General features: G+C 40.2%; 1 protein-coding gene across 6 annotated transcripts in view; it reads right to left on the minus strand.

The window, feature by feature from the left end:
* Positions 1–25654, minus strand: part of LOC124555626 (protein Malvolio) — a 368432-nt gene that overhangs the window by 46231 nt on the left and 296547 nt on the right. For all 6 annotated transcript variants that reach the window (XM_047129599.1, XM_047129600.1, XM_047129602.1 and 3 more), the window contains one exon: positions 22707–22865. In XM_047129599.1, coding sequence (XP_046985555.1) covers positions 22707–22865 — 159 coding nt within the window. The remainder of the gene's footprint in view (positions 1–22706; positions 22866–25654) is intronic.

Below are 25654 nucleotides of genomic sequence, written 5' to 3' on the forward strand. Positions count from 1 at the left end.
TCACTAGGGGTAAGATAGATACTGCCTACAGGAAAATTAAAGAGACCTTTGGAGATAAGAGAACCACATGTATGAACATCAAGAGCTCAGATGGAAACCCAGTTCTAAGCAAAGAAGGGAAAGCAGAAAGGTGGAAGGAGTATATAGAGGGTCTATACAAGGGCGATGCACTTGAGGACAATATTATGGAAATGGAAGAGGATGTAGATGAAGATGAAATGGGAGATACGATACTGCGTGAAGAGTTTGACAGAGCACTGAAGGACCTGAGTCGAAACAAGGCCCCCGGAGTAGACAACATTCCATTGGAACTACTGACGGCCTTGGGAGAGCCAGTCCTGACAAAACTCTACCATCTGGTGAGCAAGATGTATGAAACAGGCAAAATACCCTCAGACTTCAAGAAGAATATAACAATTCCAATCCCAAAGAAAGCAGGTGTTGACAGATGTGAAAATTACCGAACAATCAGTTTAATAAGCCACAGCTGCAAAGTACTAACACGAATTCTTTACAGACGAATGGAAAAACTAGTAGAAGCCGACCTCGGGGAAGATCAGTTTGGATTCCATAGAAATACTGGAACACGTGAGGCAATACTGACCTTACGATTTATCTTAGAAGAAAGATTAAGGAAAGGCAAACCTACGTTTCTAGCATTTGTAGACTTAGAGAAAGCTTTTGACAATGTTGACTGGAATACTCTCTTTCAAATTCTAAAGGTGGCAGGGGTAAAATACAGGGAGCGAAAGGCTATTTACAACTTGTACAGAAACCAGATGGCAGTTATAAGAGTTGAGGGACATGAAAGGGAAGCAGTGGTTGGGAAGGGAGTAAGACAGGGTTGTAGCCTCTCCCCGACGTTATTCAATCTCTATATTGAGCAAGCAGTAAAGGAAACAAAAGAAAAATTTGGAGTAGGTATTAAAATCCATGGAGAAGAAATAAAAACTTTGAGGTTCGCCGAAAGTAATTTTTTTGGTCAAATTCATAACTTTTATGAAAAATTAATAATTTTTAACTTACTGTCAATGACAAATTCTGGAGGGATGGGGTACAAGCTTAGATTCGACAACGACAGGGTAATAAATAAACTGTGGATTTTTTTCAATGACTAATCTTCTGAAGTGATTTCAGGAAATTAAAAAAACTAAATCTGGGTAACCGATGGGAGATTTGATCCTCATTTCTTTCAATTACAATTTATGATGAATGACACAAAATTTGACTCTCATCTCCAAGACAGAAGATTGGTTTCAGTTACATTATTCTACATGAAACGTACATCAGGAGTACCTCAAGAAGGTAAAGTTATGTAGTTTTTTCTAACCTGACAAGCCACATCAGGCTGGTAAAGAAAATAAGTCACTACCATTAACAAGTAAATCAATGATAAAACAGCAATTTCTGAGCATAGATCATCACTGAAACCATACATATTAAGGACATCATAAAGAATAAGAACAAAAATGTAACTCTCACCACAATAATTCCCTGCATCACAAAGCAAGTACATTGTGAATTAATCTGGCCACAGCTGCAATATGGGAATGAGATCGCAAGGAATGCATTAGTAACTAATAGATTTTTTTTCCCTTTATTACCGAGTGAGTGTAGTTAGCACACTGAACTCGCATTTGGAAAGACGACAGTTCAAACCGGCGTCCGGCCATCCTGATTCAGGTTTTTCACAATTTCCATAAATAGCTTAAGGCAAACATCAGGATGGTCCCTTCAAAAGGGAACGGCCGATTTCCTTTCCTGTCCTTCCCCAATGCGAGCTTCTGCTCTGTCTCTAATGGCCTCATTGTCAACGGGATGTTAAACACTAACCTGCTCCTCCTCCTTTTCCCTTCATTGTTTATTTATTTACTTATTTATTTATTTTGTTTCAGGAGACAGTAATTTGTAAAAATGCTAACCTTGGCATAAATCAGTCTTGTTTAGGATACTTTATCAGGTATCTGATACTAAATACCACAAGTACATTCTAAAAGAAATTATGTTCACTGAAGGCCACACAGTACCCAACAATAAACATAACGCAGATGATTACCACAGAATAATTAGCAAACAAACTGACTTTAGAATTGTTCAATATCTGACAGTAATTCATATTCACCACCTAACCTGAGTATATGTAGGAAAGGTCAGATCTAGTTCATATCATGGCTACAACTTGCTTCTGCAACTGTGTGCGGGTCATGTGGCCCTGTCCACTGATGTAAGAGGCATGTAAATATTGTGGCCTCACACTTGACCAACAGTTCTCACTATTCTCTGAAGCCTTTGGTAAGCATTATTGACAGGAGAATGATTGAGCTTGCCCATGTTTGCGTTTCTCAATTCAGATCACTCCCCGGACTGTTTGTGCATACTCACGACGGCTTTTGCTACACTCTGACGGATCTCGCTCCTGGATAGCCGTTCCCTTCATCAACTCGACCATCATCAACTGCACCGACCCCCTGTTGGTTCCACCGTCTCTCTCACCACAAGCGGGAAGGGTCGTAAACTCTGTTCTGCCTATGTAGAGTAGGATAGAAAAGTGGTAATGAGGACTTTCTGACTGTGTAACTATTCAGTGTGAGACACAGAGCCCAAATTTCTAAAGTTGTGTGAGCAGCAGATGCAGCAGCAACAGCAAGAACAGCAATGGGAATTCCAACAGTAACAGCAGAAACTGCTACTACAACTACTGCAAAGTCTACAACAGTCTGCAGATGCAGATGCAGCAGCATCACCACCACCTCTCCCTTCCACTTGCTTCAATGAGGCGAATGAGAGTTGTGAGGTCTGCTTATGTCATTTCATTCTTCACTACAAGGCAAGTCAAATAACTGACCCTGAATGTGGGAGTGCACTCTTACTGTTCTCTAGTAATAAACTGTATGAAGAGGTGCAAAAGCTATGCTCACTCTCCAACCCCAGTAGTTTGAACTTTTCTGATGTTTGAGGTTTACTGACTGACTATTATGATCACCAACCCCACACAGTTGCAACTAGGCTTACATTTAATCATTGCGTCAAGTAATGTAAGCAATCATATGCAACATGGGCTGCTGACTTCCAAGGCTTAGCATGCATATGTGATTCTTCTTGTAAACAATGGGGCACATTGTAATTAATCCACGAGTATGTTATACATCTACCTTCTCACAGTGAAGTTAGTGCAACAGCTTTAGAGTGACGCACTAAAAATTGCCAAAGCTCACAAAGTAACAGCATCAATGCAAGCTACACTTCACAATACTTCTGGTATTAGTAGTTGTTTTACGATCAACTGATTACAGCCAATTAATGTCAACATCCAATTTACTGAGCACTGATTGTCCAGTAGCGCAGTGAAGTGGTATTCAGTAGTTAGTGATCCACTGCCCTCATTGTCCGCAGTTGCACATCAAGAGAAACGCTTTGTTCACTGCTGGTGTCTCCCATGGCAAGCAGAAACTCATACAAAAGCTTCCTCCACATCATCATCATCATCATCATCATCATCATCACAGAGACCCATAAAAGTTAATGCGATGAAACCATGTCCAGATTGCAGCTTAAGGCATTGACAACATCACTGCTCATTCCGCGACATCACCAGTTTTGCATGCTGCAAGCCAGAGCATCTAACAAATGTGTGCCTTGGGCAGCAAACAATAACAACAACAACAACCACTACCACACACAGCAGCATGCTCCACAGTATCTTGCTAATGCCAATAGCAGCAGCAGACAGGATGCAGAAGGTCATGCTCATGCTGCAGCTGTAAATCAATTTGGCAATGGCAAAGTACCAGTTCAACACAGGTGTAGCTGTATCTCTGATTAATGTGGACATATACCCATACATTAACTCCTCGCAGCTGCAGTACCCTCAGCACATAGTGGTGATGTACAATGAACAGTCGATCCTGCTGCGTGGTCAGATGGTCATCTAAACAAAGTATAAAAATGTAGCTCAGCGACTAACCCTGCTAGTAGCAAACTCTGTGTGTTTTTTGGTTTGCAAATTCAAGAGCGAGTGAACTTAGTTTCAACCACAATTCCATTCAAAGAACTTGATATATTATGTGTGCAATATAAGCACATGTCTGAATTTACATTAAGTTGTGCAAAAGGGTTCAAGTCCACGTATCTTTAAAGCAATCAGTAGCGCATAAGATTCATAGAACATATCCAGTGCCTTTTGCCATGCATGATCAAGGGAAAGCAGAACTAGAGAGATTGTAAAGTAATGGAGTAATATTTCCAGTATCTCACCAATGGGTAACACCTATGGCGGTTGTTAAGAAGCCAAATGGATCAGTTACAATTTGTGATGATTTTAAATCTGATATGAATCTTTAAATTTTCCAGGTGTAAAGAGTACTCCATCTTCAGATGTGTATTTTGCACTGGAGACTGATAGTTCATGTTGCTACCTTTATATCAAAAATAGGTGCAAAGACACAAGCACAAAGGCAGTCCGCTACATGAGCAACCTTTGTTGAGTTATGCACCCTCTTCGAATACTGTTCCATCTGTGGGGTACAGGCACATGCGTAGTGTGATATTATATGTGTGCTCTCTGTTGGAATGCCTACGTACAGAATTATTATTCAGATGCCAAAATTGACAAAATTAAATGTCACCAGATGTGTCATTGGTCATAAAATGTTTCCTTTCTGAAGAAATTAAAGAAATCACCAGGCCCTACCCTTATCCAGCTGAAAGCCATCATCATGATTAATGACATTTTGTGCTAAACTTAAATTTCCATCAATTCCTTACTAATTGAATCACACAAGGATTACCGAGCGAGGTGGCGCAGTGGTTAGACACTGGACTCGCATTCGGGAGGACGACGGTTCAATCCCGCGTCCGGCCATCCTGATTTAGGTTTTCCGTGATTTCCCTAAATTGCTCCAGGCAAATGCCGGGATGGTTCCTCTGAAAGGGCACGGCCGACTTCCTTCCCCATCCTTCCCTCATCCGATGAGACCTATGACCATGCTGTCTGGTCTCCTTCCCCAAAACAACCAACCAACCAACACAAGGATTTCGTCAAGGCCAAGATTTCCATTGCAGAGTAATCCATGGAGTGCCTGTGGAGATACAATGCTCCACTATGGTTGATTTACTGGATTTGCTTGCCATACACCCACACATACAGCCCTGTATTTGCAGATGTCTAGCTGCCACTACCTATCACAAACTATGGGGGTCCCTCACATGTTGGTGCACTGGGCACATGTTGTGTCTGATGGAGACAGACTTGCATACGAGCTGGAACACTTACAATCAGTATTGAAGATCAAAGATAATGGATAGTCTCCACATCACATCAGCACAGCTTCAAGGAAGAAGAAACATGACCACCCACAAGAGCAAGAGAAGAAAGAATGATTTAAGTCCAGGGTGTTCCTCCCTTACATCAGCAATATTTTGTCAAAGGCAGAATCTTAAGAAAAAAATCATGTAAAAGTAATCTTTCACCCACACACAAAGACTTGTGCTCTTCTCAGTTCAGCAAAGAATGTTCTGGGATTGTGGAAGGCTGGAATCTACAGAATACCTTATCAGTGTGGCAAGGCCTACATTGGTCAGATGACATGCACAGTGTGTGAAAGATGCGTTGAACGTGAGTGCCACACTCGGCATTCGCAGCCCAGTAGGTCATGCACAGCTGAGCATTGTATCTCCACATAACACTACGAATTGCTCTGCCACAGAAACCTTGGCCTAGACAAGATCCTTCTGAGATCCAATTATTAACGAATCAGCAGAAATATGTTTAGTGCAAAATCTCATTAATCGTGATGGTGGTTTTCAACTGGATAAGGTGTGGGACGGGATGATTTCTTTAATTTCTTCAGAAAGGAGACATTTTATGTCCAACGACACATCTAGTGACATTCTATTTTATTAATTTTGACATCTGAATTTTAACTCCGCAAGTGTGCATTCTGACAGAAAGTGCACGTTTTACCACATTATGCAGGTGCCTGCACACCACAGATGGAGCAGTATTTTAAGAGCGTGCATAACTCAACAGAGATCGCTCATGTAGCAACTGCCTTTGCACACCTGCCTCTTCCCACCTATTTTTGGTAAAAAGGTATTGAGCTGAACTAGCAACCTCCAGTGCAAAACACTCGCCTGAAGATGGCTGAATGGTTGTCAGCCAAGATGATATGATAGGAAGTTGACATTGTCTGGTTGTAATCCTGAAACTTCATGGAATAGATTATAAGTTTACCATTAATGCTCAGGCTAATGTAGATCTGTATACCATTCCCAGGCCTGAGAAACTGTAGGCAAAATTGACTGGAGGACACTATTTTTCCAAGATAGATCTTGCTGTTTCTACTTTCAGTTGGCTACAAATGATCAGACAAAACAGTTTTTAGTCAGTAATATGTCATTCAGCATGTGCTGTTATAACAGACTGCCATTTTGTGTTGCAAAAGCTCCAGCAATATTTCAGAGGTATCTTGAGCAACTCATCCACGGTACTCTAATTGTGTTAATTATTTAGATGAATTTCTAATTACCAGGATAACATGGAAGCAGAACCTGCAAAATCTACAGATGACGTCTGGGTGGTTTTAAACCCACAGTCTGCATTGTAGCCCTGATAAATGTAGTTTTTTTGAACTAAAAGGAAAGTATCTAGGACATACATCAAGTAAAAAAGGGCTCACAACTATGCAGTGTCATGTGGACACAATTAGTAAGTAGCATACCACCTCATAAGAACCTCAAAAACCTATAGCTGTTCCTGGGCAAAGTTAATTTTTATGTGAAATTCATTCCCAACATGGCCCAGCTGTCATAACTGTTTAATCAATTGTTTAAAAAAGGAGTTAAATTCATGTGGTCAGAGACCTACCAGATAGCTTTCTTGCAATTTAAAAAAGTAACTTAGTTCGGCCCATTTTTCAGTGACATTCAACCTGGACAACCACTCAACATTTGCCATCAATGTGTCAGACTGTGGCATTGGTGCAGTGCTGTCCCACAAGTACACCGATGGAACACAACAGCTCGTTGAATTTGCACCCACAACATTAACTGGAGTACAGTAAAGTTACTCGCAAACAGGGAAAGAATTGTTGGCTATCGTACATGGTGTCAAGAAGTTTCATGTACATCCCTATGGTACGAAGTTTCACCTGTTACCCCTACGACAAGCCCCCTTATTTTCCCAGTAAGACAGTGCAACATATGCAATGGTGAGTGTTGTTCCTTGGTAGATCCATTACTGCCCCACCACACAGCACTCCAATGTGGATGCACATTCTCACTTGTTGTGTGGTCCAAAAGCAGAGTTTGACAGCAACAAAGTGCTGTGTATTGCCTTAGACACACACACACACACACACACACACACACACACACACACACACACGAGCACACACACAATGAATTCCCAATACTGGCATTTGAAATAGCAACATAAACAGGCCGTGATCTGCTACTTTACAGAGTTTGGCATGCTGTACAGCAGGATAGGCCAAAGCACCTGCCTAACGGCGTAGATCTCCAATGGCACACGTATTTTTCTTTACAACACAGGCTTAACACAACAGATTGTGTCTTATTGTTAGCTATGGATGAAGCTGCATGGTGATTCTGCCCATGCTCTGCCCCTGCATTGTGAAGCTCCCCCGCACTGCACACTGGGAAATGTGCAGAATGTAGGCAATACTACAGTGTCCTGTGTACTGGTCTAGTGTTGATGCTACCAAAGAACATAGAGTCTGGAACTGCCAGGCCTAAACCCACAATCAGTCAGCTCCAGCACAGCATTTCAACCCTTGACCATGCCTGATCACCCCTGGCAAAGAGGGCAAAAGCTAACTATCAGCACCCTAACTAACTTTCTATATGTGCTACAGACAGCTACCACCACCACCACCACCACCACCACCACAGCACCTACCATCCGTGCCCTCTCCATCATATTTGAAATATAGGGGGCACCTTCTACCCTGGTTTCCACCAATGATCCACAATTCAAAGCTTCTGCATTTCAGGATTTTTGTAATAGCAATAGTATTGAGCACCCAGTCACCACCTCATTCATCCAGTGTCCCATTTGAATGCCCAGCAGATGGTCAAGACAGTCAAAACACAGATGCACAAGATAATGAAAACAGCCGACTCTGTGGAAGCACTCACCAGCCTTCTCATCCAACCGGTCCACCCCATACAAATGGATATAGTCTGGCTGAAATTTCGCACAGGTGCAGATCTCACAAACTTAGACCTGCTGCACCAAACTCAGCAGGCCCATCGCCCCCACACATGGTATTATTACCTCATGGGCTCCCACACATGGACTCATAAACCTGGCCAAAATGCCCGGTGGAGCCAAGATCCAAGGGTGGGGGTGGGGGGGGGGGGGGGCAGCAAAGGTTTGAGCTTGAGGCCAACAAAGAGCACATAATCAGGCTTTGAAACTTCCTCTAGCCACAACAAGATTTAGCACCCTCCCTCCCCCTCCCCCCCACCACACATCCAACTGGACATAACTTACACAACCACACCCATGACAAGCCTGCCCAATGGTGTGCCTACAACCACTACAATCTTTATCCTGGTCTTCAGTGCCAACAGAGTGTCGACAATGACCAGCAGTGGGAGCCAATGGATGTAGAGCCACTTCCATCACCTAAGCACCTTCCAGCTCATACTGATGCCAGAGACCGTGCTCACCAACCAGCGGAGGCCGAGCATTCTCAAACTGATTTACCCATGGAGGCTGAAGTGTTGACCCTATCCCAACCACGGCTGACACTACTCCCCTGCAGGTAGGACCAAGCAGCATAACAGAAAGCATTAATTAGCCAGCAATTCCACAGACAGCACTGACATCCAACCTGGATCAGATGACGAAACACCGTGGGAGACTTTGGTGGGAACTCCAGCCTCTGTCTGCCCCCTTCCTCAACTAAATCGACACAGGTCGAATCGTTTACATCACTATGTGGCAATTAAAGAGAAAGGGGGTTTAGTATCGGACAGTGATTCGGACTCCCTACACAGCCAGCACCCCCTGTAAAAGAAAGCCTGTCTACATAGTGCGTGATGTCACAAGATGGCTACACACATAGTCCCTTCTTCAACAGTTTCACGGAACAGTGCTTGTGAATAGTCGTTCGGCGAGTTTCGCGTCAGTTTACTATTATAGTGAATGGTGTTCCTGCATTAGTGTACGTGATTTGGTTGTTTAGTTTCTGTGCACTAAATTGGTGACCTGTTTTTCTTGCCTGTGAAAATTTCGTTGCCTGCAAAATGCCGTATCGTTGTTGTGTGCCGAATTGTAGAGGAAATTACGACGGTGGACCAAAAGTAACCGTGTTTAAATTTCCGGAGCATGAAGCAGTGAGGAAGAAATGGTTGTCAAGTATTCGCAGAGATAACTTCACTCCTTCTTCAAGTTCAAGAGTGAGTATTTGTTTTGTTTATTTCGTAAAAGAGGTTAAGTGTGCTAACAAAGAATAGGCACTTATGCAGTAAGGAAGGTCAGCGACATTTTGACTAATATATAAGATCTTAACTGCATAAGTGCCGAAGAAAATAGCGTTTCGTTTTCTTGCCCTGGCAATTCTACAGTTTAGCTGGTATAGGTTATATGAATTCTGTATTCTGCAAGTTCAACCAGTATAGCCTAAGCACAGTCATACTTACGTAGTTAAATATCTCAGTATATCTTTATACTTACTGTTTATGCTGCCTGTTGTTAGGAATAAAAGTCGGTTTATAATTAAGTACATGCACTTAAGATACACACGACTTTCTATGCATTCTGCTTCTGTATTTAGTGTTTCTTTTTGCTGTAAAAGTCTTTAGGAAGTTGTCTGTTCAAAAATAAGTAATGTGGTGTACCCAGAAATTGAAAATGAAGTAAAAACAGTGTCTCAGTCGCTTGTTTTTAATAAATTATTGGTGAGAAATTGAAGTCAATGCAAGGAATGTTACTATTAGGGAATATAGTAGGCTTTAGACTTAACAGTGAACCATAGACAGGAAAAATGAATGAGTACATGAATGGATTAACAGGCCATCACAAAATGCAAAGGGAGAAACTGTGAAAACATGTAAAAAATAAAAAATACTTGTGGATTTTACAAATTCTTACTTTCTGGGTCTGGAATTTCAGATACATGCCAGTGGCCTACACAGCTGTCTTATAGATACACAGCTAAAGTACTTGAAAGCAATTGTGTGCTCATGTTTAGCCTAATAGGTAGCACATAAGTGGCAATGTATTAGTTCATCATACTGTCAGTTTTTATGTAAGTTATGAACTGATATATTGATTAGGAAATAGCAGCTGAAATACAAAAGCAAAACAGTGTCTATCTGATAAAAAGCACTACCTTTAAGTATTTCATAGCTCTAAAGGTTACACAGTGTGACAATTACTTTGTATTAATCTGTTACTGTGTCACAGTTGCTTCTATGGATTACACCTGTGTGAGTTTGGTGTCATCATGCTTTCTTGTGTCCGAGGGGTGTGTGTGTGTGTGTGTGTGTGTGTGTGTGTGTGTGTGTGTGTGTGTGTGTGGGGGGGGGGTGGGGGGTGGGGGGGGGGGTGGGGGGGGGGGAGGGTGGGGGGGAATAGAGGAAGGCATTAAGCAAAAATCCCACCCCTCTTGTGAATACATGAGCTTCAAGGCTAAATTATAAAAAAAACTATCACTGTTATTGAATTATGCTACAAACATTAGTCAATATTTGTAATTATTGATGGGGCAAGTACTTTCTTCATTTCACCATCTCTTTAAGAGCTTGTTGCCATGACATGTAACTGCATGTGTTTTGATATTGTAGTGTTACTGTTTTATAGAGTTACTATGCCATGGCCACATTTATCACTTCAGTATTCTTCTGCATTTTAGTTGGGAGTCTATTTGTATTTTAGAACTAGAAACTAACTTTATATTCATAAATTGTTTTCACACTATTAATATTGTCATCACATTCAGTTGTAAGCACCTTTTTCATTTTTTATTCATTTTTAATTACAGGTATGTCATGTTCACTTCCACAAGGATGATGTTATTTGGGAAACACAAATTGTGGATGAAAGGACTGGTCAGTTATTAAGAGCCCCCCTTCTCAAACCACGTTTGAGACCAGATGCAGTTCAATCACTACTCCCAAACTGTCCTTCCTACCTTTCAAAGGAAGAAAGTAGACGTGAAGGGCCAGAGGAGAAAAAGCAAAGGCTTGAAAATGAGCAGTTAGCTGCAGCGTTACAATATAGTTTAGCATCACAGAAGGACTATGAAAACACTTTCAGCTTCAGTTCTTTAGAAGAGTTGATGTTGCGTATGAAGGAAGAGGATTTGCCCAACGAGTGGAGTGTGATCGAAAAACACAGTGATTTTGTTTGTTTTTTTAAAGATAATAAGAAATCCAGCACCATTAATCACACATTCTGTCGTTATAGATAGTAATTTAAATGTTTCATTGTTTAAGAAAGATGTACAAATTAAGACATTAGGAAAAAGATCTTTTCCTGTAATTGTAACCAATATCCATGAAATTGTCAGTGTACTGCAGGAGTTTTCAGACACAGATTGTGGGCACTCAGAAACTTCTATAGATAGTATTGTAGAGATACTGAAAGACGGTCTAGGAGTGCTGAAAGACGGTTTACAGGAGAGTGAAAAGGAGATGGTAGACTTTAGATAAGAACAAGTTAGTCTCATAAATGTCAAGAAATTTAATCATAGGTTTAGCTCTACATTTATGATACTGTGTTGTTTGCTATTTTCAATTTCATCTCATGCTTACAATTTTTTACGTAGCAGCTCATTAATGAAAATGCCACATCCAAGCACTCTGCGTAGGATCTGCAGCAAATTTAATGTGAATCCATCTCACGAAAGGCTTGGGGGAAGTAATTTCCTGTCCTATGCAAGACAGAAATTTCAATACTTGAACAGCAATGATGTCAATGTTGTTTTGAGTGTAGATGAAATTCATCTAAATTCTTATTTGGAATATAAAGGAGGTAGTGTTTTGGGCATGTCATATAACTCGGAATGTGCTGCAAATTCAGCGTTTGTATTTATGTTGCAGAGTGTCAAGTCTTTGTACAGGGATGTTGTTCACATTTTACCGGTGAAAACCATTTCATCTAATGCATTATACGATGTGCTACTGGCCATAATAAATGGCCTTGAACTAATAGGCTATAGGGTTTTTTGTGTGGTAGCTGACAACAAAATCAATAGCAAAACCATGTCCATGTTTTCTCTGGATAAAGCTGTTAATATAGTTTTTAAACATCCATCTGATCCTAATCGCCCACTTTTCTTTTTAATTGATGCCATACACATTGTTAAATGCATAAGAAATGTGCAGCTGAACCAAAATAATGATGGTAAAGATATGTTTTATCCTCAGTTTCCAGTTAGAAAAGAAGTGGAAGAAAATAAGTTTTCTGTAGCTTCTTTTAAAACACTGAAACAGATTTATGACATAGATTCCAGTTCTTTAGTATCAAATCACTTTGACCTACATCGTTAGAAAAGCAGAGCATGAAACTAGTGCTGCAGATATTCAATCGACATGTGTCAGAGGGCCTTGAGGTAGCTAGTGATAAATTTGATTTGAGACATGCACCATCAACAGCAGAATACATTCGAATAATAACAAAATGGTTTGATGTCATGAATGTGAAATCAGTGTTTAAAGGGAAACACAAACAGAATCCTTATATGGATCCGTTGACAACTGATAGCGTTTCTATGCCATTTTTGCTAGATTTTCTAGACTGGCTTGATGTGTGGAAAGCAAAGGGTTTGTCAAGTGGGTTTCTCACAAAAGAAACATTTTTTTGCTATTCAGCATACAACATATGCCGTTGTAGAGATTGCTCGATACTGTACTGAAGAGCTAGGTATGAGCTATTTACTGACAGCCAACCTACAAACAGGTGTGCTTGAGCGGCGTTTTGGAAAGTATAGACAGCTTGCAGGTTCCCAATACAATGTTTCAGTGACAAGTCTATGAAGCAGAAAAGAAGCTTCGAATTCAAAGTGTAATGCCTTTAGTTTTATGTTCTCCTTCCTATGGCAATATCACAGTAGGGGCCACAAAAAATTTTATGTTTTCTGAAGTTGAAGAAACAGACACATTAGACATAGAAGTCAGTGTAACTGTAGACGATGTTCTTTCAGTGAAAGATATTGCAACGTCTTTAACTTTCATTGCAGGCTACTGTGCTCATGCAGTGATTAAGAAGCTGAAATGTGAGAGTTGCCTTAATGAAATTGTGATTGAAAAGGAGTTGCCAATAAACGAACATTTTAGTTGGATACAGAGAGGACTAAAATACCCATCAGACACTATTTTAAATATGATTGTCTACACTTATATTGTCATCAGCAAACTTCTCAAAGAACATGAAAGAGATTTTCTTGCCTGTACGAATCAACGTGCTATTGCCTGTGCAGTAGCACTTGCTACTCTTCACGAAAATGACTTTTTATTATTTGATAGGGTATGCTGCAATGGACATTCATCCGAGGCAATAATGAAAAGTGTTGTTTGGGTTGGTGTCAATATATTTTTAAACAACTACTGTAAAAAGGTTAATGGAAAAAAAAAATTCAAAAAACACTCAGCGAAAACTGCAAACTCTTACAACATAATTTTGAAATCTTTATTTTAGATCCTTTTTAAATCATTAATACAAAACCTGTCATCAGTAATACTGCCACATCAACAAATGCCTCTTAAGCTAAACTAATCAGGTTAATCTGAAACTAGTCAAACTTACCAAATTGCAACTTATGGCTGAGAGTTTATATAGATATTTTAATATACAGCTGCTAACAGCTATCAACACTAATAGCCTAACGTGAAATTTTTATCAAAGAAATTAATCTTTAATATAAAGAATCTTACACTAATTCTTTCTCAGTTGAAGTTGGGTGGTGAATGATACATACAGGAGGGAGGGGAGGGGGTGTGGCAGGCAGAGAGGACCAATAGTAATCTTTTTATAGTATGTGAAACCTAAAAATCAATTCGCTTGCTTTTCCGAGTATGACTTAAACCACTTCTTTGCTGCATGCCTTATTCATAGTATTTCTAATTTGTGTGATAAAGTTATGTGGCCCAACATAGCACATGCCTTTGACAAAGACAAGACAATGCCATTTTGATCACCTTCCTTTATTATTTTGAGAAAAACTTACACAAACTGTGCTATAGCAGACTCCACTTTTTTTGCAAACAAGGTTAGTTTGTTTTGGTGATAAATGGAAGACAAGAGCAAAATTGCTCTATAGTTCTCTACATTCTCTGCAACACTTTTCTTTGTATACTGAAGTTATTACTTTAGCTTGTGATACATGTGAGAAATCTGCCAATTTGTAATGATTCATTAATTGTTACTGTTGAAAAAGCTACTATAGTATTTATGCATTCTTTAGGTAGACAAACTTCGATTTCACGTAGTGCTTGTGGTGTTCCTCTGTCTTCTACTACTGTCACTGTTATGAGTGCAGATGTGCATGCTGTGACAATTGCCTCTCTTTTTCTGAGTTTACTACTTTCTCTGCAACTGTTATAACTGTTGTTCTCTCAACATTTTCTTATGTAGATCATGTTTGTATATATTTTACTACCATTACAAATGGAGAAGCTGGTAGGGGAGGGCTTTGCAGTACTTTCATGGCCTTCTTTGTGTATAATGATTGGCAGGTCTCCTCATCTAATAGTAATGTAATTGTGGAACAGCTCTCACTTCTGTTACAAGCACTATCGAGTGCCACTAATCCTCAGGTTGACTAATTTCTAAGCTCTTTAAATAGATGCTTGCTCTGTGCCATAAAGTGCCTTCTTGTTAGCTCATCTTTGCTGAGGAGGAAAATATCTGAGGTGGACTCTCAGGTATGCCCTTCTGTTGGCTTTTTGAATATATTTGTTTATAAAAGAATATTCAAAAAGTTTAAGCCTGTCACAATTGCTTTTCACTCACCTAATCTAATTAATGTAACCAGATCATATTCCAACACCACTTGATACATTTTTGCCACATAACATACACTTACAGTTGGTAATTACTTGCAATTTACAGGGTGACCTAATATAATGTCTATATGCATCGCCATTTTTCTACTACAGTGCTTTCATATGCATTCTTCCTACACAAAACTTTTTGGTGCAGTGTTTTATTTGCATTCTTTTAGTGTCCCACTTACTTAAAGACCTTCCATTACTACCCCGGAGATTATAAAATAGCAATTTAATAATTAATGTTGTTCAAAATTTATCATTATTATTCCTAAAATTATGAAACTTAAGTCTCAAGAATGTGGTTATTGTTAATGTTTGGCCTTGGTGTCCACAAGTCTTAATTATTTTGTCCCTACATAGTATTCATGCTGTACATCTATAATTTTCTATTGTGAACCACTATAATCTAAAATTTTTCTCATTCCATGTGCTAGTAATTATTGACAAGAGTGTATGGAAGATGAATAAAAGAAATAAATAAATTCATTCATACACAGAATTTTTTTACTTCATTTGCATTCATTCATATCAGCATGGTCAGTAGATGAAACTTGTTTTCCACTTCTAAACAATTACCAGTATATATATTTTGGAATGATGATCTGTTAAAGTATTGCAACTAAACAGAGCTGAACCACCACCCCCACCCCTGTCCCCAAACTGATGGAAGGATGAAGTATCTAAGCCACTGGTGAGTGCCGCCCAAATGTGATGCCAAATGAAGGTAAGTGTTCATTTTTCACAATTATTTCATCACAGGTCACATAACGTCATAAAACTTCTCAACAGATGAAATGAAAGTTTACTTCGTAGTTGAAATTTATTTATGTGCAATTCATGCAAACAGTTTGTTTCAAAGTATATACTTCTTAGTACAGAAACATTCTTTCTTCAAAGGTATTCAGTTTAGAGCAGCGAAATTCTAACCTGGTAATCTGTATTTTGAGACCTCATGTAATTTCAATACATAATGGAAATTTAGTTAACTTACTGAGAAAAGAGAATTCATTGAAATTTGTATTGGCATACCAAAACTTTATGGCAATACCATTACATACTCATCTTAGGTCAGTGAGATTTTCTTAATGGAAAGAAAGTTTCTTAGGGAAAGGTGCACAAACTGAGAAGAGATATCATATCATTCATTAGAACTGCATTTCACTTAAAAAATATTAACAGGAGAAATTTCTTTAAATTAAAAAAAAAGCATGAATACAAGGTTGCTGAAATGGTGGACTAAAACATATGTAGAACATATCTTTCAGGGCAGTGTTAGTTTTTGAAACGACTCATACAATTGCTTATTACCAGTGCCTCTCTATAGGGGGTGCTAAAATTCGAACACTATTTGCCCAATTTTCGTGTTTCTTTTTTTAATTCACAGGTATATCATCCAATCAGGTTTTAAAATGGATTTTGCTACATAATGAACAAACAGCGGCAATAACAGTGTCCGTAAAATGTTAGCTGCCAGTGTGCTACTTTGCAAAGTGCCGTCCACATTATTAGACCTGCGTCAAAGTGATGCAATATTTAACTTAAAAAACAAAACAAAAACCCTAATAGAAAGTCCGCGAGAGCATACGAGAATCTTTCGCGGGTGGCTTTCAATCAAAATTTTTGTCATTAAAAATCATCTTACACAGGAACTGCAAAACGGAAGAATGGTGAATGGTGGCCAGCCATAAAAGATAAATGTATACCGTTGCAGGCGTTTAGATTGGCCTTTTCGAGATTTACAATTTATACTACAGCACTTACAGTTTAGGAATGGTATTGGAAAAGAGCACACTGGTGGCAAACACTTGCACTTTGTGTAGCTGACGATCTTTGAATGGCTAACCAAACTGCCATCAAACAAGTCGTGACAATCCCCATTAAAGCAACTTTAAAATAAACTACAATGAAATGGGTCCATTCATTTGGGAGTTTTGATGCCTCAGATAGTGAAAGTTATTACAGCCACTTTTTACGTCGGGGCTAAAAGGTATGCAGAAATAAGTTACAGACAAAAGAACTGGGTCATTTAAGAAAGGAAATCTTGTAATTCATGAGAGGTATGTCAGATTTCTTTACGAATTTTCCTTGTGCGGTTCCCGTAACAGTGCCCAAACAGACTGCGAGCACCGGCACCAGACTACGTGCGTGACGTCACTGAGCGGGTGCGCAGGCTTTCCTCTATAGGGGGTGCTGACACAGCCCAAGTATCGATACAGAGGAAAGGACAGAGATACTCAGGGCTCGTGCCACTGCTGCAGCTTGCTCCTGCAGAGAGCACTGCATCAGCCACGGACACATCAAGTGGACTGTAAATACAGTGGCCCCACACTCATCTGATAGTTCTAGCTATTATCTGAAGCCTTTAATACAAGTGTGATTTACCCTGCCTGGGTTTACACTTTTCGATTCAGAATGCTGCCTGAAATATTTGCTTTTTCTCGCAATAATTTTCAATATGCTCTGGACTTTGTTTCTGGCTAGCTGTTCACTTTTTGAACTCCGTTGTTGCAGAACACAGGAACTACTTGTTGGTTCCCGGTTCCTGTGTCACAGCCAGTGTACTGTATTTACTCAAATCTAAGCCACACTTTTTTTCTGGTTTTTGTAATCTAAAAATCCGCCTGCGGCTTAGAATCGAGTGCAAAGGAAGCGGAAGTTCTGAAAAATGTTGGTAGGTGCTGGCACAACTAACTTCTGCTGCCGAATATATGTAGTGCTACACAGGCATGCTGTGGAGGCACAAAGATAAATACTGGCACCAAAACCTCTGCGTCAGTAAATAAATTAATAGAAAAGGTAGAAGAATGTAAACATTATGCTATGTATTCTTTCGTGTTTGCTGCTATCTCATGTAAATCCTGTCTGCCTAATAAACTACGAAACTAGAGTGAGACAACAGCAAATGCGGAAGAATATACATATATCATGTCAGGTTTATATTCATATTAAACTTATGCTGAATAGTGATACAGTCAGAAATGAAGCACGGCAACTGACTAGATTTTTAAATCTACGATGACTAATTTCTGTGCAGAATGTAATGTACTGAAGAGGCGTCTGCAAAGATTTTCAAATGGAGAAAAATTTTTGGTAAACTCTCATTCAGAACATCATCTATCATACGCAGTCTATTATTTGGTTCTCATTTATCATTATCATAGAAAGCAGCAGTGTAAGCAACAACAAATAGCAATCTCTTGCCATTTTTTCGCTAATGAGACAATTCCTCTTTTTTTATTGTAAGCAGCGGTAGCGCGCACAAAAGCAAGCCATGCCACGAGCAGCGACAGGTCGTAAGGGCTCATTATCAGAATGCGGCAAACAATGCACAACACAGTACAATAATGCATTTTCAGCTTAGAGTGACCTAAACACCTACAACAAAGAGAACGGCACTTATCAGATCAAAGCAAAATAAGCAATTGATTCAAACCAGATGAAGCACGTGAAAAAGGAAGGGTACCCGTATAAATATGGATGGAGCGCCTGACACATAGCAATGGCTACTTGGTAAAGCTTAACTGTTAAGCTTACGACTCGAACCAAACTACTGTTGCTGTATCTCCATCCATTCGACCTAAATTGTGTCTCATGTTACAACGGAACAACTTTGTTTCATTTTGGAGGTGCAGTCTAAAACTTTTCTCCCCCCCTGAATTTTAAGTCTCAAATTTCAGGTGCGGCTTAGATTCAAGTAAATACAGTAAGTGATCACAAACCCTGTTCTATCTAAATGACTGATTGATTTTAACAGGGAAGCTAAAACAGCTTAGGTCTGACCTGCCACTGCCCGCACTGAAACTAAGTTTATTGTGCAGTATCGCTCCCTGTATATCTAGTAAAGCCAACCAGTGCCCTTAAATAGTGCAAGGAGTCCCGCTACCAGTTTTTTGTTAGACACAATTTCTTCAGGTCTAGTTGTCCCGAAGATTCTGTATCTTTCACTCTCCAATGCCATGCATTCGAAGATTAGGTGTGATGCAGTTTCTTCACCCTCATCGCAGATCCTACATTTAGGGTCCTCTACCATTACACCCATTGTGTGTAGGTGTTTTTTGAAATTCCCATGGCCGGTCATCAGTCCACTCATGAGCTTGATCTCTCTCCTGTTCAATCCCAGGATTACAGAGCTTCTTTTAAAACATGGCTTGGGAATCATTACCTTACCATGTTTTTGTTTATGGACCTTGGTCCAATATCCTACGTGATGTTTCCTAAGCCAGTTCCGTAGTTCTAATTTGATCATAGCCTTGGTGATTGTCAGGACAGGTTCCAGTCCAATAAATGGAGTTGTTGTCCCCATCCTAGCCAATCTATCGGCTTGTTCATTGCCACAGATCCCTGAGTGGCAGGGGACCCACACTAGATTTACCCTATTGCTTCCCTCTAGCTCCACCAGAGCCCTGTGGCAATCTGCAACAATCTTAGATCTTGTTGCAGGAGCTGCCAATGATTTCAGGGCTGCCTGGCTGTCTGAATAGATGTAGATGCTACGGTCATTGTAGCACCTACACTTATTCTCCTCCACACATGCCCTAATTGCAGTAATTTCAGCTTCGAATACAGAGGCCAGTTTTCCTAGCGAGATGATCCTCTCGTCTTGGCTGAACCTCGTACACCCCTGCCCCAGGACCTTGGTCTGTTTCCGACCAATTGGTGAACCAAACTATGTCCCCCATACGGTGTCACTCTGTTTTTTCCCACTGCTCCCTACTTCCAATTATTATGTTGTAAGGCTTGTCGAAGCAGTTGGGAGTTATTATATAGTGGCAGGCATTTCCCCAGCCATTCCTATATTTACCTCACTCACTACATTTGTGTGTGATTCTGGATATCCGAATGAGACCCAGTTTTAAGTCTGTGTGCCCCAGTTGCTGCCTTCATCTTGACCCAAAGGTGAAGTGGAGGCATATCCAGCATGGCTTCCATTCCAGCAGTTGGTGCTCTGCTAATTCCGCCTGTTATAGCTAAGCAGGCCACTCTCTGCACCTTAGCAAGCTCCTTAGCAGCAACCCGCTGTTCTACCTTCTTCCAACACACTACGGCCCTGTAGCAAATCCTAGGTCTAACGACAGTGGTGTATATCCAGTGCATACTCCTGGGGCTTAGGTCCTAGTTTTTGCCACAAGCCCTCCGAGCACTCACTAGAGTACTTTTTGCTTGGAGCAGCTGCTCTTAAGGTGAGGGGGGCCCAAGTTAGCTTCTCATCCCAGGCTATCCCCTTCACAGGTAGAGTTTCATCGAAGAGCTTTAGTTTCCAAAATGAGTGTTGAATATGTCTCTTCATAAATGGCACCACAACAGTCTTCTTAGGATAAACTCTCAGGTCCTGTTTAATGCACCATTTTTGCACAATGCCCAATCCTCCTTGTGCCATATTCCTAACTGTGTCAGTGAATTTGCCAAGTATTACTATGACAAGGTCATCTGCGTATCCTTGGCAGAAGCATTGCCTAGAACTTAGTTTCTCAATGAGTTCGTTCACCGCTAGATTCCACAATAGAGGAGACAAAACTCCTCCTTGTGGGCAGCCTCTAGTGGTCTTAATTACCACCTTTTCGTTCATCATGGTAGCCTCTACCTTCCTTCCATTAAGCATGGCCCTGGACCACCTACATATAGTGGTCCCCAGGTCATGCGCGTCTGCTGCCCATACCATGGAATTGAAGGTCGTGCTACTAAAGACCCCCTTGATATCCAGAAATATGCAGCAGAAAGCTATTTCTTGGAAGTGAAGTGCTTTTTCCACCTTCCCAACGAGTTGGTGGAGAGCTGTCTCACATGATTTACCTGGTGGGTATGCGTGTTGGTTCGAGTGTAGAGGGACCCTACTTAGCCTCCTCTCCCCAACATATACATTAACTAGTTTTTCCAATGTTTTGAGAATGAAGGAGAACAGACTTATTGGTCTCATATCCTTGGCCATGGTATGTTCAAGTCTCCCTGGATTTGGAATGAAGACAGACTGATGACCTAGAAGTTAAGTCCCATAGTGCTCAGAGCCATTTGGAATGAAGACAACCTTCATTGCCCTCCAAGCATTGGGAACGATTCCTACTGCTAGGCTAACCCTGAATAGCCTGCATAGGACTTTTATGAGCTTTCCTCCTGTCTGTTGCAGGAGGGCTGGAAAAATTCCATCTGGGCCAAGTGACTTTAATGGTTGGAATGTTCCCACCGCCCACTGGATTTTGTTGAAGTTTACACAGTCCTTGGCCGATTCCCAGTCCTCTCTTAGAGTGCCTGTGAACCGTTGTCTCTTTGGGGTCACATACTGGTCTGTGTTGTCTGGCAGAGCATACTGAGGAAAGCGAGTTTTGAGGAGAAATTCCTGTGTCTCATGTGCTGTCTTTGTATATTCCCCCTCCTCTTTCCTCAATGTCCCTCCTGGATTGGTTGGTATTCTAGTGAGAATCTTGTGAAGTCTGGCTTGTGCAGCTGTGCCCTCCACTTCCTCACAGAATGCCTTCTAGGATGCCTCCTTTTCTTGTCTGATTGCAAGATTGTAATTGACAAGGGCCTCACGATATTTAGCCCATTGTCCTTTATGTCTCGCAATGTTAAACAGTCTCTGTACCTGTTTTCTTTGCATTTCTAGTTTGTTATTCCACCAAGGGACACTCCTATTTGTGCATTTCCTGGTGATTGTGCAGTTCCTGCAGTTTCTCTTCAAAAACAAATAAACTGTGAAAGAAAATTATACTTATTTTCTGTAAATTCTATGAATCATTTTCAATAACTGAACATCACACACACACACTAATGAGCTAGTAACAACATAATTACAGTAGTGAGCTACTTCTCCTACTACACATATCCCACTTAGGGTTTGGGCAGTGCCATTTCTGATCTTCATGAACAGTGATAGTGGTTTCTACGAGGGTGTGCTGAAAAGTAATGCCTCCAAGTTTTGTATGTGAAAACTCTTAAAGCTTTTCAAATAAGATGAACATTATTAACATCTATGTCTTTATTCATAATGTCTACATATTTTTAGCCCTCTTCCACTAGAGGGCTCCGATATGTAGCATATAACAGGGCAGTGTGCAACTTAACTATGTCGATGCGTAAGAAATACCATGCTGTAATCTAGTTTCATCTTCAAACAGTTTGTCCATGCATGGAGCAGAATATCATTGACTTTTTTTTACTTAAAAAGCTTTAAGATTTTTCACGTAAAAATTCAGAGGCATTACTTTTCAGCATGCCATTGTGCATTTGATGCCCCACCTGATATTACACCACTATCTTTTTCTTACACTAGGGAATAAACTTACAAGTCATTTGTCCAAAAGGTTGTTTTTGTCCTGAGTGTAACTTTGTATTTAGGTAAACTGGAAGTCCAGTGCATTATTTACCTAAAGAGGTGATTAAAAGTGTATATTACATATTCAAATTGTTGGATGATTTTGCACATATATTCTTTTCAGTCTGTCACTTTTTTGCTAAATTTTGATAATGAGATTGCAGCAATAGCAACGTAATTCAGTTCTATGTTCAGTACCAGTCGAATGAAAATTATTTGCTACATGTAAATCAGATTCCTAATTTTGCACCTCATACATTTTAAAAGTGTTTCATTATGATGTCACTGTGAACACAATAAAACCTGAAGAAAATTATTAAAGTTAATGCAGCTGTGTTAAACAAAAATATTAAATTTATAAAAATGTAGCAACATGTACCTCCATTGCAAACTGTCCTGCATATGTTCCAGTCATAGTACTCGACTGCCCAGCTGCTAAAATGCCAACTGCCCATATATACATTGTTGCTATGCCAAAATAACACCCCAAGAAGACTCCAGCTTTATAAATATCAGCATCTACCAATTGAGTGTTGTTCTACTGGAAAAAAAGCAAAAAAACTTATCAATAAAACAAAATGTCAAATTTAAACAACAAAACAGATGAAAACAGGGAAGTAAATTATGCTGCAATATAGTGATGCAAGACATAAGGATCATTATGTGGGAAATTAAAGAGATGGCAATTAATAAAAGGACCAAAACTTCTTACCCACCCTTTTAGCCATTTGACCACAGTTTTGTTTGCTGCCACACTATGATGCATATAGTAGTATTATAATCCCATAACAGAGCTCTTTTGTAGCTCACTGTTTTATTAACAGTCTTCATGACAGCACTGTACTTGCACAGATAGATGACACTGTATGCAAGTTTGTGAAATAAAGCCCACAACTGCAAATATTATCCAATCACTTATAGAATGTACACTGTACATACAAAAGTATAAGCTGACAGAATTTACCCCCCCCCCCCCCCCTCTCTCTCTCTCTCTCTCTCTCTCTCTCTCTTTTTTTTTTTTTTTTTTTTTAAAAAAAAAAAGACAGTGATGATAATCTTTATTTGTCGATAATAACTTTACAGTCTTGAATATCGTCATTTTTCATACACTTTCATTAATGATATCACATCATAAATACAAGTAAGATCTACAAAGAGCAGCACATTAGATACTTTGTATAAATATTTATCACCACTGATATACTGCAACTGAAAATACAGAAAAATAGTAACAGAGATAATGGAGTTCAGAAAGCTTTAAGTGAGTATAAACATCTCTTAATGAACTACTGTTTGAAAATGCCCATAAAGAAGTTTACTTGGAGTTCCTTTATACCAATTGGCAATATATTATAGAACTGTCTTCTAGCAGAATTGATACAGAATTGTCTTCCACAAGCAAGTGGGCTGTGAGCTGTAGCACTGTATCTCTTATTATACAATATCCTATGGCAATCTTCTCCAGTATGTGTATTGTAATAATGGATGTGTGTATACATTATGCTCTTTCTACATTCTCTTTTACCATCCTAATTGTTTTAAGAACATACAAAGAGTACACACACAGTAAATTATACTTGATGAAACAGTCCCTACTGGATTGACATCTACTTATATCAGCGGTTATTTTAACAACTCTGTTTTGAAGCCTGAATATCCTATCTATGTAGACTGTGCCACATCCCAAATTTCAATCCAATAATTGATAATTTGTATGGATTAGCCCATAGTAGATTTTTATAGGACAGGAGGAGGGGTTATAACAAGTAACTGTTGCAACTAATCTTTTTCCAGATGTAGCTGGTACACACTGCCATGTAAGATGTTCATCAATCACAATGCCTAGATATTTATTTTTATCAGATGTTTCAAATTTAGACAGTGGTTGGTTGGTTGGATTAAAAGAGGGAGAAAGGGACCAAACTACGAGGTCATCAGTTCCTTGTTCCGAATAAAACAATGCCACAAGTGTGAGAATAAAACAAACAAGATTGACAACTCAAAACGGAATGAAAGGAAAAATCACAAGAACGATGAAGGGCGACAAACATGTAAATGGACAAAAGGAGACAAGAAAACCATAGAAATGAAAAAAATGGGATGAAGAGATTAAAACAACAAAGAAGATTACCATGGCTGGCTGATTATGAGAATAAAAAGAAGAAGCCAGCCACTCTGCAACACATTAAGACCTGCAGCCTAGAAGCACTAGGTTGGAGGACACAGAGGGACAAAGGACATGTGGTAAAACTTAGATCAAATGATAAAACCCACCCTCACGAATAGAAGTTAAAACTAAATCAGCCGATGAGGTGTCGTCAGGTAAAATTGGCGGAAACAAGTCCGGTAACCCAAGATTTCATCACTGGGCAGTCGAAGTGAGACAGTGCACCAGAATATGGGCCACTGTCAACCGGGCACCACACCGACACTCAGGCGGGTCTTCACAGTGCAGGAGGTAACCGTGGGTCACCCAAGTGTGGCCAATGTGGAGCTGGCAGAGGACAACTGATTCCCTGCGAGAAGCCCGCATGGAAGTCTTCCACACATTCGTAGTCTCCTTAATGACACGCAGTTTGTTGTGTGTACTGTTATGCCATTCCAACTCCCAAAGCCTACAAACCCTACGGCATAAGTCAGAACCCAAGTCAGGTTCAGAGATGCCCAATTCCAGAAGTGGTTTCCGCGTAGCCTGTTTGGGATGCCGACATGTCCTGGGGGTCCACACTAACACCACTGAATGACCAGACCATTCCAAGGCATAGATGGATTCCTGGATGGACGTTACCAAATGATGGCGAGGGTAGCACTGGTGGATATCTTGTAAGCTGCTCAAGGAGCCAGTATACAGAAGAAACAATTCCCCAGGGCATGAAGTGCAAGAGAGATGTCCACCAGCTCTGCAGTGAATACACTGCAGCCATCAGGCAAGGAATGCTGTTCAAAATGGCCTCTGTGGATGTAGGTGAAGTCAACACGACCATCAGCCATCGAACCATCAGTGTAAACCACTTCAGAACCCCAGAACATGTCAAGAATCAAGAGGAAGTGACAGCGGAGAGTGGCAGGAGTAACTGAGTTCTTAGGGTCATGCGAAACGTCCAGATGAATCTGCAGCCTAGGTGTACACTATAGAGGTGTATGTGGACGGACCTGGATGGGAGGTGGTAAAGGGAAGGACTCCAGTTCAGACAAAAGCGACTGCATGTGAACCACAATCGTTAGCCCTGATATGGGCCGCTGATGTGGGAGATGAGCTGCTGCGGGTGGAAAAAAGAGGCGGTAATTTGGATGCTCAGGAGAACGTGCAATGTAACTGGCAAGCAG

The sequence above is a fragment of the Schistocerca americana genome, chromosome X (assembly GCF_021461395.2).
Source record: "Schistocerca americana isolate TAMUIC-IGC-003095 chromosome X, iqSchAmer2.1, whole genome shotgun sequence".
Lineage (NCBI taxonomy): Eukaryota > Metazoa > Arthropoda > Insecta > Orthoptera > Acrididae > Schistocerca > Schistocerca americana.